The following is a 15,767-nucleotide window of genomic DNA, read 5'->3' on the forward strand; positions in this document are numbered from 1 at the left end:
GTTTTGTTGGAATTTAACAGATGACAGGCAAAAAAAAAAAAAAAGAAAGAAAAAAAAAAGAAAAAAAAAAGAAAATAATTTAAACCTCCTCAGTAAGGAGAGAGGGGAAAAGCAGCTTCTTTATTGCTAAAAAAGCCCAATCAATATACATTGTGATAGCAAAATTAACATTAAATATTAAAAGAGAACAACATTTCCCTTTAGGTTTTTTATGCATTATGTTAAAAATCACTGACCAAACACCAAGGATTGGATTTGGCTGATTGAGCTTTGATGTCCCCAGTTCCACATTTGTGCCTGATACACAAAAATAGAAGATTTAAAAGCAAAAATATCAGACTTCGACCTGTTTAATCACAGTATCAACACTGCAGAAGGCTCTCCTGGCAAACCAAAGAATATTTGTAAGACATTTTTCAGTGGCAACTCAGCCACACACTCCAGGGACAGAAAATCCCCAGGCATGAATCCTTCCTGTGCAGGGCATGAAACTGGGAACAAGCCAGGAATTTCCTGGAATTTCAATTCTTTCAGGTGGAAAACCAGCAGTTTTGAGTCCAAAAGTAACTTTAGGGCCCATCCCAGTGTATTTTTCAGTGGCAACTCAGCCCTTGGAGATCACCTCAGCCACACATTCCAGGGACAGAAAATCCCCAGGCATGAATCCTTCCTGTGCAGGGCATGAAACTGGGAACAAGCCAGGAATTTCCTGGAATTTCAATTCTTTCAGGTGGAAAACCAGCAGTTTTGAGTCCAAAAGTAACTTTAGGGCCCATCCCAGTGACCCAGTTACCTGTGGCAGCATTCCTCTGCTGGAACTTGGTCAGGTACAGGTTCATTCCTTTCCGGAAATCCTGGGAACACACAAGTGCAGATGTCACAGGGATTTCCCATCCTCCTCCTACTCTGCTTTTATCCCCAGGGATCAGGCAAGGAATCTTTAAAATCAGGAATTCCTTCTCTATTTCCCATTATCTCATTTTTCCAGGTAAGTTCAAACAGAGCTTGAAGTGGAGAAATTTTCAAACCACAGAAGAACTTCATGTTTTTCTAAACCCCAGTAATTTCAGCTGTTAAAATGCCCTGAAAATCTCCAGCTCCCATGCCTGTACCTCATCCCCAATGTAGTCGTGCAGCATCCGGATCACAGAGGCTCCCTTGCTGTAGGAAATGGCATCAAATATTTCATCCACCTCGGAGGGATGGCCCACGCTGACCTGTGGGAAGCACCACAACCCCGCTGAGAAGGCTCTCAGCACCCAAAAACCTGCATTTTGCTCGTTCTAGAGTTGAAAATCTGAGGGGAAATGTCACTTTTAGAGGTGAAAATCTGAGGGATTCTTTCTCTCCTCTCACACTGATTGTCTGAGAGGAATCTCTGCCCCCAGACAAGGAAAATCCCCCAGATATGGCTGGTTTTGGGTCAGGGCTGGTCTGGAAGTTAAACATGGTTTAAGTTATGTTTTGGTGCTGGATCAGGTAAATTTGGGGATCTTCCTCCAATCCTTGGTTTCCCAAAAGCAGGAGAATGCAGCAGGAATTGTTTAATCCAGGGATCGCGGGCAAGGCACACTCAGGGAGTAAATCACTAAAATGCCCTGCTGGACAAGGCTACTTCCCAAAATTTATATCACCAAAGGTTTCTTAAAGCCTTGGAACTGGAATCCCTAGGAATTAGATCTCCAGAAAACAGAATTCCTGGGAATTCCAAGGGAGTTGCTTGGGGCACAGGGAGAGCAGAACCCAGAGCGCAGCCGCAGCTCCGGATTCCGCTCTGCTCAGCGACCAGCACAAAATTCCCTTTTCAATCACAGGGAAAGGGGGAAAGAGCCTGGCAAAGCAGGACTGACCTCGATGGGGTGGCTGTTGTCTAAGGCATCGAGCTCCTGGGCCCGTGTGTAGTCAGCAGACACGAACTGGGTCCAGATGTCGTACTCGGGGAAGCAGTGATCCACGCACAGGTACTCGATCCACGAGGCAAAGCCCTCGTTCAGCCACAGGTGGGTCCACCATTCCTGCAGGGACACCAAAGCACAGCATCAAGGACAAAATCCACAGGGAATTCACACTAATGATTCTAAAACAGCGTGCTGCTGTTCAGGGGCACCCAAACACACATTTTGGGCAGAATACAAAGCAATTTTAAATTTAAAAAGGGATTTTGGAGGGTCTAGGTATCATAAACCACCACTTAAATATTAAATTGATTATTTTATCTCAGTATATTGCTGTTTAGCAGCATCCAAACTCAGATTTTGGGCAGGATAGGAAGCAGATTTAAATACAAAATGGGATTTTGAAGGGTTAGCTACCATAAACCACCATTTAAATATTGAATTAATTCTGTTATCACAATGTGCTGCTGTTTAGGGGCATGCAAAGGCAGATTTTGGGCAGGACAGAAGGCAGGTTGAAATAAACCCAGGGGTTTTGGAGGGCTGAGGTACCATGGTGACGAGGTTTCCAAACCACTGGTGGGCCAGTTCGTGTCCCACCACCAGAGCCACCCACTGGCGGGACGAGGAGCAGGAATTCTTGGGGTCGATGAGCAGAGCAGTCTCCCTGTGGGGGAGAGAAAACCACAACTCAGCAGGGAGGGGACAGCCCCAGGGGGACAAAAAACCACAACCCAAAGGAGGTGAAATTACCTAAGCGAGGAAAAAAGCCCAAAAAACAACCCAAAATCTATTTCAATGTAGCTGTAGCCATGAAATTCTCAGGGTGAGTTCCAGAGCTGCTGGAGTGCTTTGGAGCAGGAATTATTTTATGGCATGCAAGAAGTGGAAGAAAAAAAGCCCAGGCAGAAGGAGGAAAATGTAGTTTTTATTAATCAAAATGCTGCCCTAGGTAATTTTGGGAAGCTCAGCTCCCCCTGGGCTCGGGGGTGAGCGCAGATCCTGCCCCCCTCAGCATTCCCAAAGGAATTCTGCCTCTTCCAAATGTGCCAACAGCAATTTCTCCTCCGTGGCACCTCCCAGCCCTGCTCAGGGACCTCTGGAATGCTGAAATTCCAGGGAAGAAGCTCCCCAGGGATGGTGCCTGCAGGTCCCCAAAAGGGGCAGAGCAAACTCAGCACAAAGGGGCAAAATTTCAGAGCTCCATCCCAAAAATTCTCCTCATCCAGGATAAATACATTTATAACTTTTTTCCTCACAAGGAATAAAATATCAGATTTCATCAGAATTACAACAAGCAGGGGGAAATTTGAAACCTGGGCTCGAATTTGTTTTGGTTTTTTTAAGGCCAAATTCAAAGCTGAGCAAAAGAAATCCCAAATGATTTCAGGGTTCAAAGTCCAAAGCTTACAAGTTGTTCAAAATTCAGGGAAATCCTCCTGACCACCAGCACAGAACATGAATTAATATCAAGCAAAAGTGCAAAAGCTTGATCAGAAGAAGTAAAAAAATCAAACTGCAAAGGAAGGCGAGTTAATATTTTTGATTTTCCCATCTCCACACCTTTACTCTGTGGCTGCCAAATTTACCTATGAGATAAAATAAACTCTCCCAGCTGTGTCAGGAGATTTTATGGGGGAAAAAAGGGGCCAAGAAGGTTTTTTCAATTTCAAACCCTCAGCCAGTGGCTGATTTTTGCCTTCCTGAGCTGCAACACCACCACCAAAATCATCCAAACCAAACTAGAAATTGAAAGTATTGGCTCTGTCTAATTTGGGATGGCACCCAGCAATTAGAGCTGCCTCAAATGAATCCAATTAACTCCAAGAATTAATGAACAAAGAGGGGGAAAGACAGTATTTTAACATCATACCTATAAGTAACAAGGCCCCAGTTCTCCATGGCACCTTTATAAAATAAATACAAAGGTTTATTGATATTGATCCACACCTCTTCCTAAAGGTTTTTTTAATAAAAAAATTCAAATAAAACACAATTACAGCAATAAAACGAGTTACTTTACCAGCAGCAAAGTCTGCAATAGCTATGAGATCAATTTTAGGAAGAGGGTAAGGAACATTGAAGTAGTCCTTATAAAAAGGCAGAGTTTTAGCAGCAACCTGTAAGAAACAAGAGGAGAAATGTTCTGTTAACCTGGACCTGGGCAACACCTGGGAAATTGTGACTGAAACTCAGGAATTATGACTGAAATGAAGAAATTGTGGTTGAAACTAGGAAATTCTGACTGAAACAATGAAACTGTGACTGCAATTAAGAAATTAGGATTGAAACTAAGGAATTACGACTGAAACGAAGAAATTATGGTTGAAATTAGAAAATTATAAATGAAACTAAGAATTTATAACTGAAACTAGGAAAAAAACCCAGAACTCCCAGATTTCAGTGAATGACCAGACCCCAAACCCCCCAAGCTTGACTTGGATTTACCTCTGGGGTAAACTTGCCCTGCTTGGCAAAAAAAAAAACAAAAACCAAAACAAAAAGACTCGAAAAACCAGAAAAAACCCCAAAACCCGCTGATTTCAGTGGGTGACCAGACCCCAGCCTGCTCCAGATTTACCTCCAGGGCGAACTTGCCCTGCTCGGCCTCGCCCACGGGCGTGTAGTTGTGCACCAGAACCCCGTGTACGTCTAGAGCCCACCAAAACCCCATCAAAACCTCAAAAAACCCCAAAACTCACTGATTTCAGTGGGTGACCAGACCCCAGACCTGCTCCAGATTTACCTCCAGGGCGAACTTGCCCTGCTCGGCCTTGCCCACGGGCGTGTAGACGCGCACCAGGACCCGCGTACGCACACAACCCACCAAAAACTCCAAAAGAACCCCAAAAACCCCCAAAACTCACTGATTTCAGTGGGTGACCAGACCCCAGACCTGCTCCAGATTTACCTCCAGGGTGAACTTGCCCCGCTCGGCCTTGCCCACGGGCGTGTAGATGCGCACCAGGACCCGCGTACGTCCACAACCCACCAAAAACTCCAAAAGAACCACAAAAACCCCCAAAACTCACTGATTTCAGTGGGTGAGCAGACCCCAAAGCCCCCAGACCCGTCCCAGGCTCACCTCCAGGGCGAACTTGCCCTGCTCGGCCTTGCCCACGGGCGTGTAGACGCGCACCAGCACGCCGTCCTGCGAGCGCGCCTCCACGAAGTCGTACTCGCCCACCACGAAGGCCACCAGGTACGTGGACATGACGGGCGAGCGCGCGAACTTCACCTCCACCAGGCTCTCGTCGTCGGGGTACGGCCGCCGCTCCAGCACGTTCTGCCAGACACACACCGCACCGCGGGAAATCGGGGTGGGACGGGGCAGGAGTGGGCTTTGGGGCTCAGCGTGTGCATTGTTTTCACCTGAGGGTTGGGTGTTTTACGACACAAAGGGTTTTGGAAAGAGAGGCCTGGAGATAAGAGAGGGACCCCCAAAAGTGGGATTTCTAAATGGGATTTCTTGACGGATCTCACTCCTGCTTTGATGTCTTTGTCCTCACTAAACGAGTTAAATCTCACAGCATTCAGGGAGCTGCTCCAAAATAACCCCTAAATCACCATGATGAGCAACCTTCAGCTGCAGGACGGGAATTGTTTGGGGTAAAACCCCTCGGGTGCATCGTGCCTGCTCCAGAGTGGGAATTTCCAACACGCTGGAGAAACCACTCCCTCCTTGTGGTTAAAATTCAAGGGATTTGGGGTTTTCAAGGAGTTCTCACGTGGCTGAAGTGCCCCATCCCAGCTGGAGGTGTGGTTTTATAATCACAAAATATTAATAACTAACGTTAAGATTAATATTAATTATAATGTAGCTATAATGCAATTATAAATATTACCATAACCATGTTGAATATAATTATTATATATAATATATAATTCATATAATCTACACAAATATTATAATTATATATAATGTCCCTATTATATTTCTACTGATAATATTAGCATATTATTGATATGACAATAACTTTTTGTTTCTATTTCTGCTATCTCCCATTAGGAACTAAAGAGCATCAATCCCATCCCAGCAAGGCACCCCCTAAACCCAGACACAAAACCTTTGTGGCAGGGCCAGGCCAGGCTTTATTAATTCATAAATAAATTTATTTATAATTTATTTATTTATAATTTATTTATAAATAAATAAAGCCTATTTTTAAACCAATTCTTCTCCAGTAACATCACCTAAAAGCACGTGCAGGCAGCAAATTAAAAATGCTCATTTGTGTTTGTTTGTGTTTATTCTGCTTCCACATTTTATCCCAGCTCTGGACAGAAACCCAGAGAAGAAAACTCACAAAGGATTTTTCCCCAGTCCCTCTTCATTGAGCAGCACAGAAAATTAATTTTATTTTTTTAAAACCACCAGGTTTGTCCTGACATCAAATTTGGTGTTTCCCCATTTATGGCAGATTTTATTCCTGGCTGTTATCAAGGCAAATTATTCATTATCAACAGCATATGTAACTAAAATATTTCAAAACTTACCATATTTGACAAAGCTACTCTGTCTTTGGGAACCACCAAAGAAATATCAAACGTTGCTTTAATTGCAGGCTCGTCCCAGCAAGGGAAAGCTCTGCGAGCATCAGTGGCCTGGAATGAGGAGAATTGAACAAATCAATCACAGCAGATCGCGGCAAAACACCACAGAAATTCAATTTATGTCCAGCAAAAAGAGGGAGAACCGTGGCTTGGTTTCCCCACTGCACTCCTGACCTCTGAATTAGATTTTCATTCTTCTTTCACTCCTGATTTTAAATAAAGATTTGTCCGAATTCAGCAGAGTCATGGCAGGAGTGGCAGCACTGAGGGCACCCAGGCAGCACAAACCACCACAAATTGTCCAAAAGAACCCCAAAAACGGGAGAGAGCCCTGGGGAGCACCAGCCCAGCCCTGAGCTCTTCGCAAGGGGGACAAGGAGTCCAAAATAATGTGAAGTTTTGCTGTTCATCCAGAGGGGATGGATGAAGGTGAGAAAATGTGTGTTTGCTGTTATGAGCATAAATCCTGGTTAGAAAGGAAAATAAAAATGAAAATGAAATGGAAATGGAAATGGAAATCGAGCATAAATCCTGGTTAGAAATGAAAATAAAAATGAAAATGAAAATGAAAATGAAATGGAAATGGAAATGGAAAAGGAAAAAAATTAAATGAATTTTAAATGAACTTAGAATAAAAATGTAAAATAAAATTTAAAAAATTAAAATGAATTAAAAAGTTTAAATTAAAATGAAAAATAAAATAAAAATACAATAAAATTCAAGTAAAAATCTAGCTAAAGCCAAACAAAAATGAAAACCAAAACTCAGACTGGAAGTGCAGATGCAAGCAGGGCTTACCTCGAACTGCGTGACGGCGGCGTAGCGCGTGTCCCCGCTGGGCGTGCTGTACTTACTCCTGTAAAATCCTTTCATTTTGTCGTTCAGCTCCCCCACAAAGTCAATCTTTAGTGTCCCTGTGCCTGCAACACAACACACACAGCCTGGCACCGCGGGTGCCACAAGCGCTGCCTGGGCTGGGCTGTCCCAGGTACAACAAACCTGGAACTGGGGTTTGGGGCTGTTCTAAACAGGGCCTTGGAAGGTTCATTTTCCAATGAAATCTGGGGCAAAGTTTGCAAAACTCCGGGACTGAAGGAATTGTGGCAAATTAGTGATGGAATGTCAAAGGCAAGATGGAGCTGCAGGCCCTGAGTCAGGCTCAGGATTAATCCTGTGCAGAAAGGGAAACCTGAGCTGGCCAGGATCCCACAGCATCAACCACTCCAGCTTCATCACCATCACCATCATCATCATCATCCCACAATCTCTTCGTGGTGTTTATCCAGATAAAATTATTTTAAAGAAAATAAAATCCAGATCTGCCCTCGGTGCCTCAGTGCGAAAAAGGGAAACCTGAGCTGGCCAGGATCCCACAGGAGCAAACACTCCAGCTTCATCACCATCACAAGCCTCTTATTAGTGCTTATCCAGATGAAATTATAAAAAAAAATCAATTTCCAGGTGAAATGAAGCTTTATCCAAAGTGAGGAGCTGAGTCCTGACAACCAAGGGGCTCCTCAGAGCTGGAGCAGCTTCAGAAAACCCCGAGGTGGGCAGGGAGGAAGATCCTGTGCTAATCCCAAATCCCCGTGCCCAGGAGAGGCAGGAGCTGCTGCTGCCTCCCAGCAGCAGGGAAATCACCACTGCTCAGGGGGCTGCAGGCAAATCTCAGCACAAATCAGCCACAATCTGCAGTTCCAGAGGCTCCACAGCAGAGTGGGCAATCCCAGGGCAGGAACTGCAAAGCCCCAGCAGGGAGGGAGGGAGGGCTCTTACCTTTCTGCAGGGTGCTGGGGAAGGACAGAGTGACCTTTTCATCCTCATTTTGGTAGTTGAACCCTGTGGCATGAACCTCTGGAAAGGGAAAAGCAGCACTGGGATCAGAACCATCCTGGAAAGGGGTTTGGGCTCCAAACTCTGCCAATTCACCCCGAGCAGCTGAGCTGACAGCTCTGAATTCACTCTGAGAGATTCCCTGTGAGGAGCTACAGGAACAGGAATTCCCCTCGTGGTGGGAATGCCAGCAGTGAAACTGTGCTGAAAAACCCCAAACCCGCAGGAAAATTGGGATTTGTGTGTGCTGGGAATGTCGTGGTGGGAATTCCAGCAGTGAAACTGTGCTGAAAAACCCCAGACCTGCAGGAAAAATGGCATCTGTGCCCCAGGAATGTCCTAGTGGGAATTCCAAGGCAGGGAAACCTCCCAGGAGAGAAACTCTGCTGGAAATCCTGCAGGAGAAATGGGATTTGTGCCCCAGGAATGGTGAAATACAGCCCCAAACTTCCCCCTTGCTGTTAAAGGCTCCAATCAGTGCAGCAGGATTCCTATTAATTATCCCAAACAGGATGCTTGGGATTTATTTACCTAATTGGTGGCTCTCACTCTGAAAATCCCATTAATCTCCACAGCAATGGGGGGGTTTGCTTGGATTTAAGCACAAAATAAATGTTGATTTTATTTCAGACATGCCTTCAGAAGCAGGGCCCTACTTTGGGGTTCCTGCCCTGCTCAGGGAGAGCATGCCAAAGGCACCCAAAAATGAGGTAATTTGGTGTTTACACAGCACAGGAACTATTTGTGGATGAAAAAACCCAAACGACGAGGCCAGGCTGGGAACGTGCACGGGGATGAAACTGTCCTGGAGCACCTGGTGCTCTTCTCCCTTCCTAATCCATCACATCCTCCAAGGGGACGTGGATCTGTTCTCCTGCAGCCCAAAAACATCTGGAATAACCCCCCAGAGCCTCACTCTGCAAGTTCTGCTCCCTCCACGCTCAGCCACAGCAGCAAGCTGTAAGGAATTCCCATTGCAGAACTTGAAATCTGCTCCAAAGCAGCACCTTGAGCTGCCAAAGCCGGCAAGCCCGGACACAGCCAGGCACCTTCCAGCCCAACACACCCTGCCACTCAGCCAAGGCCTGCAAGGACAAGGGCCAGGCTGACATGACAGTTTTAGTCACAAAAGGACTCGTTTTCCTGCTCAGGTGTCTGGGCAGGGTTGGGTTTCAGCCCCAGCAGGCTGCAGGTGACACAGGGAGGTGGGAGATGGCTTTGTGCTGGGCTTTGTGCTGGGCTTTGTGCTGTGCCTTGTGCTGGGCCTTGTGCTGGGCTTTGTGCTGGGCCTTGTGCTGGGCCTTATGGGAGATGGCTTTGTGCTGTGCAGAACCTGCAGGGCTGTTTGCTCCGGAGCTGGGACTGCAGCCTCAGGCCCAGGTCAGTCCAAGCTCTGCCCAGGGCAGAGCTGCAGGCATGATGAGGTTCAGGTACAGCTTTCACAGAGCTTTAATCTGAGCTAGCCACCGTGCTGGGGTGCACAGCACTGAAAGGCTCCAACAGCACAGCAAAACACAGGGCAGGGATAAATGATAAAAAAATCTCGACAGGATCAATTGTAGGCTCAATTGTAGGCTCAACTGTAGGCTCAATTCTAGGCTCAATTCTAGGCTCTCCTGATCCGTGCTCAGGAGTTCCAAGATTTTAAAAATCAGCTGAGTTGAGCATTGAAGAAGAATTCATCCAAGGACACCCAGCTGCCAGCAAATATCAGGCAAGCAAAAATAAAATAAAAGTTTGAGTTTTTCTTCTTAAAACTGGGGATACTGAGGCAGAAAATGAGGCAGGAGAAGATTGGAAGGAGAACAGTGCTGCTGGATCGGGGTCCAGCAGAGAGGAGCTGGCTGCTGGTTTTGATCCTGATCATTTCCAGAGTCCATCAGAGCAGTGAGGGCCACCCTGGCCAGAGAGGGGCCAGACACCTGCTGGGGATTTACTGAGTTATCAATAAATAAATCAATAGCAATTGATCAGTTGAGGAACCCTGCAGCTGGACCGTGCTCAGAGGGTCCCTGACCAGCCCAGGGATGCAGCAACACTCCCCACCTGCATTCTGGGGGAGTTTTTGGGTGGATTTTCAAACACCACCATGGCAAAGCTACAAGATAAACATATATACATATATATTTTTTTACACTTCTAAAGACAGTGATCTGATCTGTACCCTCAGCAATACACAGGCACATGTGGAGCTTCTGCCAAAGGCTGACAATGGATGTTGAGTTTCCTCCTCCTCTCTCACTTGGAGCTTCTCTGTTTGGGTTTGAATTTGTGGGATTTCTGCTGCTTTGGAAGTTTTAACTTGTCCCGAGAAAAAAAAGAGGTGAACATCACCGAGGCTGGAAGATGAAACACTGAAACCTCCAGGGCTTTCCAGATCTCCCAGCAGCTCCTTACACATCAAACCCAAAGCAACAGGACAAGAACCAAGGATTCCAAATCACATTTTCACTGTTTTGTTTTCTTTTTTTGGGGGTGTTTTTGGGTTGGGTTTTTTTGGTGGTATGTGTTGGGATTTTTGGGGCTTTTTCTGTTTTTGGGGGTTTTTTTGTTTTTTTGGGGGTTTTTTTGTTTGTTTTTTGTTGTTGTTTTTGTTTTTGGGTTGGTTTTTTTTTGTTTAAACTCCTTATTCAATGCCAATAACTTAATCCAGAGCACCAGAACCACGGAAAACACTGGACAATACTTTGTGCTGGAGTCAAGGGAGCTGCTCCTAGCAGAGCTGGGAGTGCAGCAGAGGCTGGCTGAGCTCTGAGCACAAAGCTCCTGGAGAGAACAGCCCAGCTCTGCAGAGTTTGGCACTGCAAGGTTGCAAGTTAATCACTTGCACATTACAGCACAGCCAGGCTGGGAAAAGGAAAAGCTGCTGCTGGCTCTGTGGAATTGGAGGAAAAAAAAGGGATTTTTAAATTTTTTTGTCATGGAGACAAAGAAAATAAGACATGAGAAAATGAAAATAAAGGCAGGAAGCACCTCGGAGCAAGATGTGTTACCACTTAAATCAGAAAATACACAAAACAGAGAGGGACTCTACAGGTCTGAGGAGCTGAAGTGGGAGCACCTCAATGCTCCAGCAGCATTTGGAATAAATCCCATTTCCTGCACAGGGACCCAGCCATGGACAGCCCCAAGTGCTGCTGCACCCCCAGAGCTGCCTCCCAGCAGGGCCTGACCCCAGGCAGAGCTGAGAGCAAACCCAGGGATCTCCAAAATGGAATTTTTTCAAGATGAAATTTTTCAAGGAGCCCTTCTGTGGTGTGGAGAAGTAATTAAGGTTTAGGTTTAATTTTTTTAGTTGGTTGGGTTGGGTTTTTTGGTTGATTTGGTTTGGGTTTTTTAATGATTTATTTTGGTTTTTGGGTTTTTTTGTTTGTTTCTTATTTTAACCACCACCCAAATCTCCGGTGTAACATCCAAGCCCATCCCCATCACACTGAGAAGGAAAAGACCAAAATCATGAATTCTGCCCTCAAAAACCTCCTCAGGTTTGAGCACAACCCAAATCTCCCTCCACTGCTCCTGCTGCACAAACTGCCCCAGAGCTGCTGGGATTCCCAGGGGAATCCCTGGGGCTCAGAAACTCCTTTGGATGCCCCAGGATCTGGGGAGATTCCAGGCAAACTCCCCAATTCCACCACGATTTCCCAGCTGAGAGAGGATTCACAGGAAGCTCCAAACTCCTTCACATCCCCCAGGATGAAACTCAATCCCTTCCAAAAATTGACATTTTTTTGAAACTCCAGCTCATCCTTGCTCTTCCTGAGCCAAGGCATCCATCTGGACACGTGCACACCTCAGTGATAAAATTCCACTGGAAATGTTAAAAAAACCCCAAAACCAGCTCTGGGGAGAAAATAAAATATGAAAATCCCCAGCCAGTTGGAATCCAGGCATGGAAAACTCTGGTTGGGAGCAGCTTTGTTCCATTACAGCACTGCTGGCACAGAGCAGGCCGAGTTTTGGGATGGAGCTGAGGAATTTCTGCTCCCCAGCGCTCGATCTCTGCTGCTGTTGTTGCTCAGTTCCTGCTGCTCCGTTGTTACTCAGCAAAAATTCCTCACTCTGACTTTAACGCTGTGGGGATCCTCCCTCGGCTTCCTGTCAAACATTGGGCAAGAATCTGATTTCCCTGCAGATCTGCATGAGATTCCAAAGTCCTGCCCCTGCGGGGTCCCTCAGCGCCAGGGGCTGCAGCCAAAACCTGCAGGGCAGGGCACTGACAAGGACTGGGGCAAACCCAAATCATTCTGCACAAAAGGCACCAGACCAGCTCCTTCACCAGGGAACTGGGCTCTGCTAAATCAAATCTGTCCCACAGCTGCTTTTCAGGCTGGGAAAGGAGAGAAATTCCCAATTGTTTTTGACTTTTAGCGAGGGTGAGAAACTCCTCCCTACAGAAGGAAGGGTGGCAGTTTTTATAAGCACCATTGACTTCCCCACAGCTCCAGGAGGGAACTCCCAGGACCTGATGTTTGCAGGGCTCGTTTTTGGGGAGCAGTTATACAGTTCCCATCCCCAAGCTGAGCACAGTGTACCAACAGGTGCCAATTCCAGGCAAGTTTCCTTCCAAAGCCATTCTGCTCCTTGGCACGTTCCCAAATCCCTCAGATCTGTTTTTAACCCCGTGGAGCCTGGGTGTGACAATGGTAATTCTTTTTTTTTTTGTTATTTTTTTAAATTTTATTTTAAAATTTCTAAATACTTTTAATTTTAAGCTATTTTAATAGTAACTTTAATTATAAATTTGAATTATATTTATTTTAATGATTTTCATTTGATTAATTTTCATTTTATTCCTTTCATTCTATTTTCATGTTTTAATTTTCATTTTATTCATTCTAATCTTATTAACTTTAGTATTTTCATTTTATTCTTTCCATTTTATTCATTTTAATATAATTAATTTTAATTTTCCATGACAAATTCTGGAATTCCTGGCTGCTTTTCCCCTTTATTTCCATTTTCTCAGTGACAAACTCTGCAATTCCTGTCCCTCTGCCCTTACCACTGCTCGTTATCTCCTCGTTACTCAGGAGGAGAAATAGCCCTTCATGAGTTATTTCTCCTAATTAGTAAATGCTGCAGGGGCAGGGACAGCCCGAGGTGCCAGGGGACACCGGAGCACTGGGGACATTTCCCTGGCTGAGCTGAGCTCTGCGGTTCCACACAGCCCAGGATCCTCCCAGCTCCTTCCCCACGCCCTGGGGGGAAACCCCTCAGAACCGAACCCAAAACCAAACCCGACCTATGCAGAGCTGGGTGGGGACCCTGGGACTCAGAGCCTTGGGGGTGGGAGGGACCTTAAACCCCTCCAGTGCCACCCTGCCAGGGCAGGGACACTGTCCTGTGCCAGGGGCTCCAAGGGACAGCCCGAGGTGCCAGGGGACACCGGAGCACTGGGGACATTTCCCTGGCTGAGCAGAGCTGCTGTTCCACACAGCCCAGGATCCTCCCAGCTCCTTCCCCACGCCCTGGGGGGAAACCCCTCAGAACCGAACCCAAAACCCGACCTGAGAAATGCAGAGCTGGGTGGGGACCCTGGGACTCAGAGCCTTGGGGGTGGGAGGGACCTTAAACCCCTCCAGTGCCACCCTGCCAGGGCAGGGACACTGTCCTGTGCCAGGGGCTCCAGGCCCTGCCCCGGGCACTGCCAGGGACCGGGGGCACTGCCAGGGACCCTGGGGCACTGCCAGGGACCCCGGGGGCACTGCCAGGGACCCCCGGGCACTGCCAGGGACCCCGGGCACTGCCAGGGACCCCCGGGCACTGCTCCGGGCACCTGTGCCAGGCTCTGAGCTCCCTCCCAGGGAGGGATTTCTTCCCCAGATCCCCTCCCGAGCCCATTTATCCATCTGTGAAAGCAGAGCAATGCCACAAGGAGCTGGAGAGTGGCATCACGGAATGGTTGGGTGGGAAGGGAGCTCAAATCCCACCCGGTGCCCCCCCTGCCATGGCTGGGACACCTCCCACTGCCCCTGGGTGCTGCCAGCCCTGGCTCTTCCCTGTCCAATCCATGGGATAACAGAGCTGGAATCATCCCCACAAAACCCATTCCAGAAATTCACATTCCTCTTCTTCTTCAGGTCTCCAAACACTTTCCTTCCCTTTATCCAGCCCTTTCCTCACCTCTGCCCAGCTGCTGCACAAAAAAACAAGTTTAGATCTACCCAAAGAACACTTCCTCCCATCCATCACCCAGAGCACCCCACTAATCCCTAACCAAGTGTTTTGTGGCACTTTCCTCAGGGCAAGGGGCATTTCCCTGGGGGAGAGGGGAGCCCTGCAGCTTTTCCTGCTCTCGGAAGGGTTCCAGGAGCAGCTGCCCCAAGGGCAGAGCTCCCTGAGAGCCCCAGGAAGGCTGTGCCCACGGTGAGACCCTGCAGCTTGCTCTGCACACCTCCTCCATTCTCACTTCAGCTGCCAAAGCCCTTTTTGTGTTTGCTAATCCCCCCTAAACAGAACTGGGGAAGTCAGGGGCTGCAGCTGAGAGTTACAAATCTATCCAGGAACTGCCAGCCTTTCCCTGAGCTGGATCCCACCCTGGTCTCCCCCTCACAATCACATTTTTCCATGCTGTCCAACACTCAGAAAACCCTGCTAGATCCCAATTAAGTGTTTTCTGTGCTTTCCAAATCCCTTCCTGGGACTATTTCCTACTGTAGGCTGTTATTGATGCATTCCCTGTCAGGGATTTTGTCAATATTCCCAAATCCATAGGTACAAAAGTTCTCAGAAGCTTACATGATATCAGGATATAAAAATAATATCAAAGCAGCCCAGCATCCTCAGGAGAGGGGGAAGAGATTGAAGGAATTCTTTACAATGAAGGAATTCCTTCACCATAACAGAAAGGAAGGAATTCTTACCATTACGCAAATGAAGGAATTTTTTACCATACCACAGCTGAAGGAATTCTTCACCATAACAGAAAGGAAGGAATTTTTACCATACCACAGCTGAAGGAATTCTTCACCACAACAGAAATAAAAGAGTTACTCCAACGTAACAAAACGGAAGGAATCTTTTACCGTAACCCCACCGGCAGCCACGAGAGCCGTGGAGCCAAGATAAGGAATTCTGTGCTTCCAGAGGCGAGGCTGAGCTTATCCAACCATGACATCACCTGGTTACCAGAGCTGCTGGGCAGAAATGGAGCGAGCAGGGCTCCTACCTTCGTCTCCCTCCGGGGCGTAGGACGCGGTGATGATGTCGATGTCGGCGCAGTTCATCACGATTTGGTTGGTTGCATTTTTCACCTGCAACAGAAACTCCATCAGCGCCAGGAGGAAATGGGAATTCCCACCTCTCATCCATCTTTAAAAAGCATCTCCAGCTGTTTGAAGGAGAGCTGCATGTTTGGGATGGTGAAGGAGATATTGCAGAGCACGAGCTGTGCTCAGCCACTCATCTCCACTGGGAATTATTTAATGCTGGGTAAAAAACAGGGCTGAAAACTTCACAATGGGGCCCTTGTGCAGGCCTGGG

General features: G+C 47.0%; 1 protein-coding gene across 2 annotated transcripts in view; it reads right to left on the bottom strand.

The window, feature by feature from the left end:
• NPEPPS (aminopeptidase puromycin sensitive) overlaps positions 1–15,767 on the bottom strand; it is a 33,242-nt gene that overhangs the window by 8,874 nt on the left and 8,601 nt on the right. For both annotated transcript variants that reach the window (XM_039704662.1, XM_039704661.1), the window contains exons 2-12: positions 15,454–15,538; positions 8,226–8,303; positions 7,248–7,369; positions 6,393–6,500; positions 4,981–5,181; positions 3,919–4,015; positions 3,769–3,802; positions 2,448–2,562; positions 1,851–2,015; positions 1,113–1,217; positions 794–854 (exon numbers count right to left, since the gene is read on the bottom strand). In XM_039704662.1, coding sequence (XP_039560596.1) covers positions 794–854; positions 1,113–1,217; positions 1,851–2,015; positions 2,448–2,562; positions 3,769–3,802; positions 3,919–4,015; positions 4,981–5,181; positions 6,393–6,500; positions 7,248–7,369; positions 8,226–8,303; positions 15,454–15,538 — 1,171 coding nt within the window. The remainder of the gene's footprint in view (positions 1–793; positions 855–1,112; positions 1,218–1,850; positions 2,016–2,447; positions 2,563–3,768; positions 3,803–3,918; positions 4,016–4,980; positions 5,182–6,392; positions 6,501–7,247; positions 7,370–8,225; positions 8,304–15,453; positions 15,539–15,767) is intronic.

This window comes from Passer montanus, unplaced genomic scaffold (assembly GCF_014805655.1).
Source record: "Passer montanus isolate IOZ18808 unplaced genomic scaffold, ASM1480565v1 scaffold179, whole genome shotgun sequence".
Taxonomy (NCBI): Eukaryota; Metazoa; Chordata; class Aves; order Passeriformes; family Passeridae; genus Passer; species Passer montanus.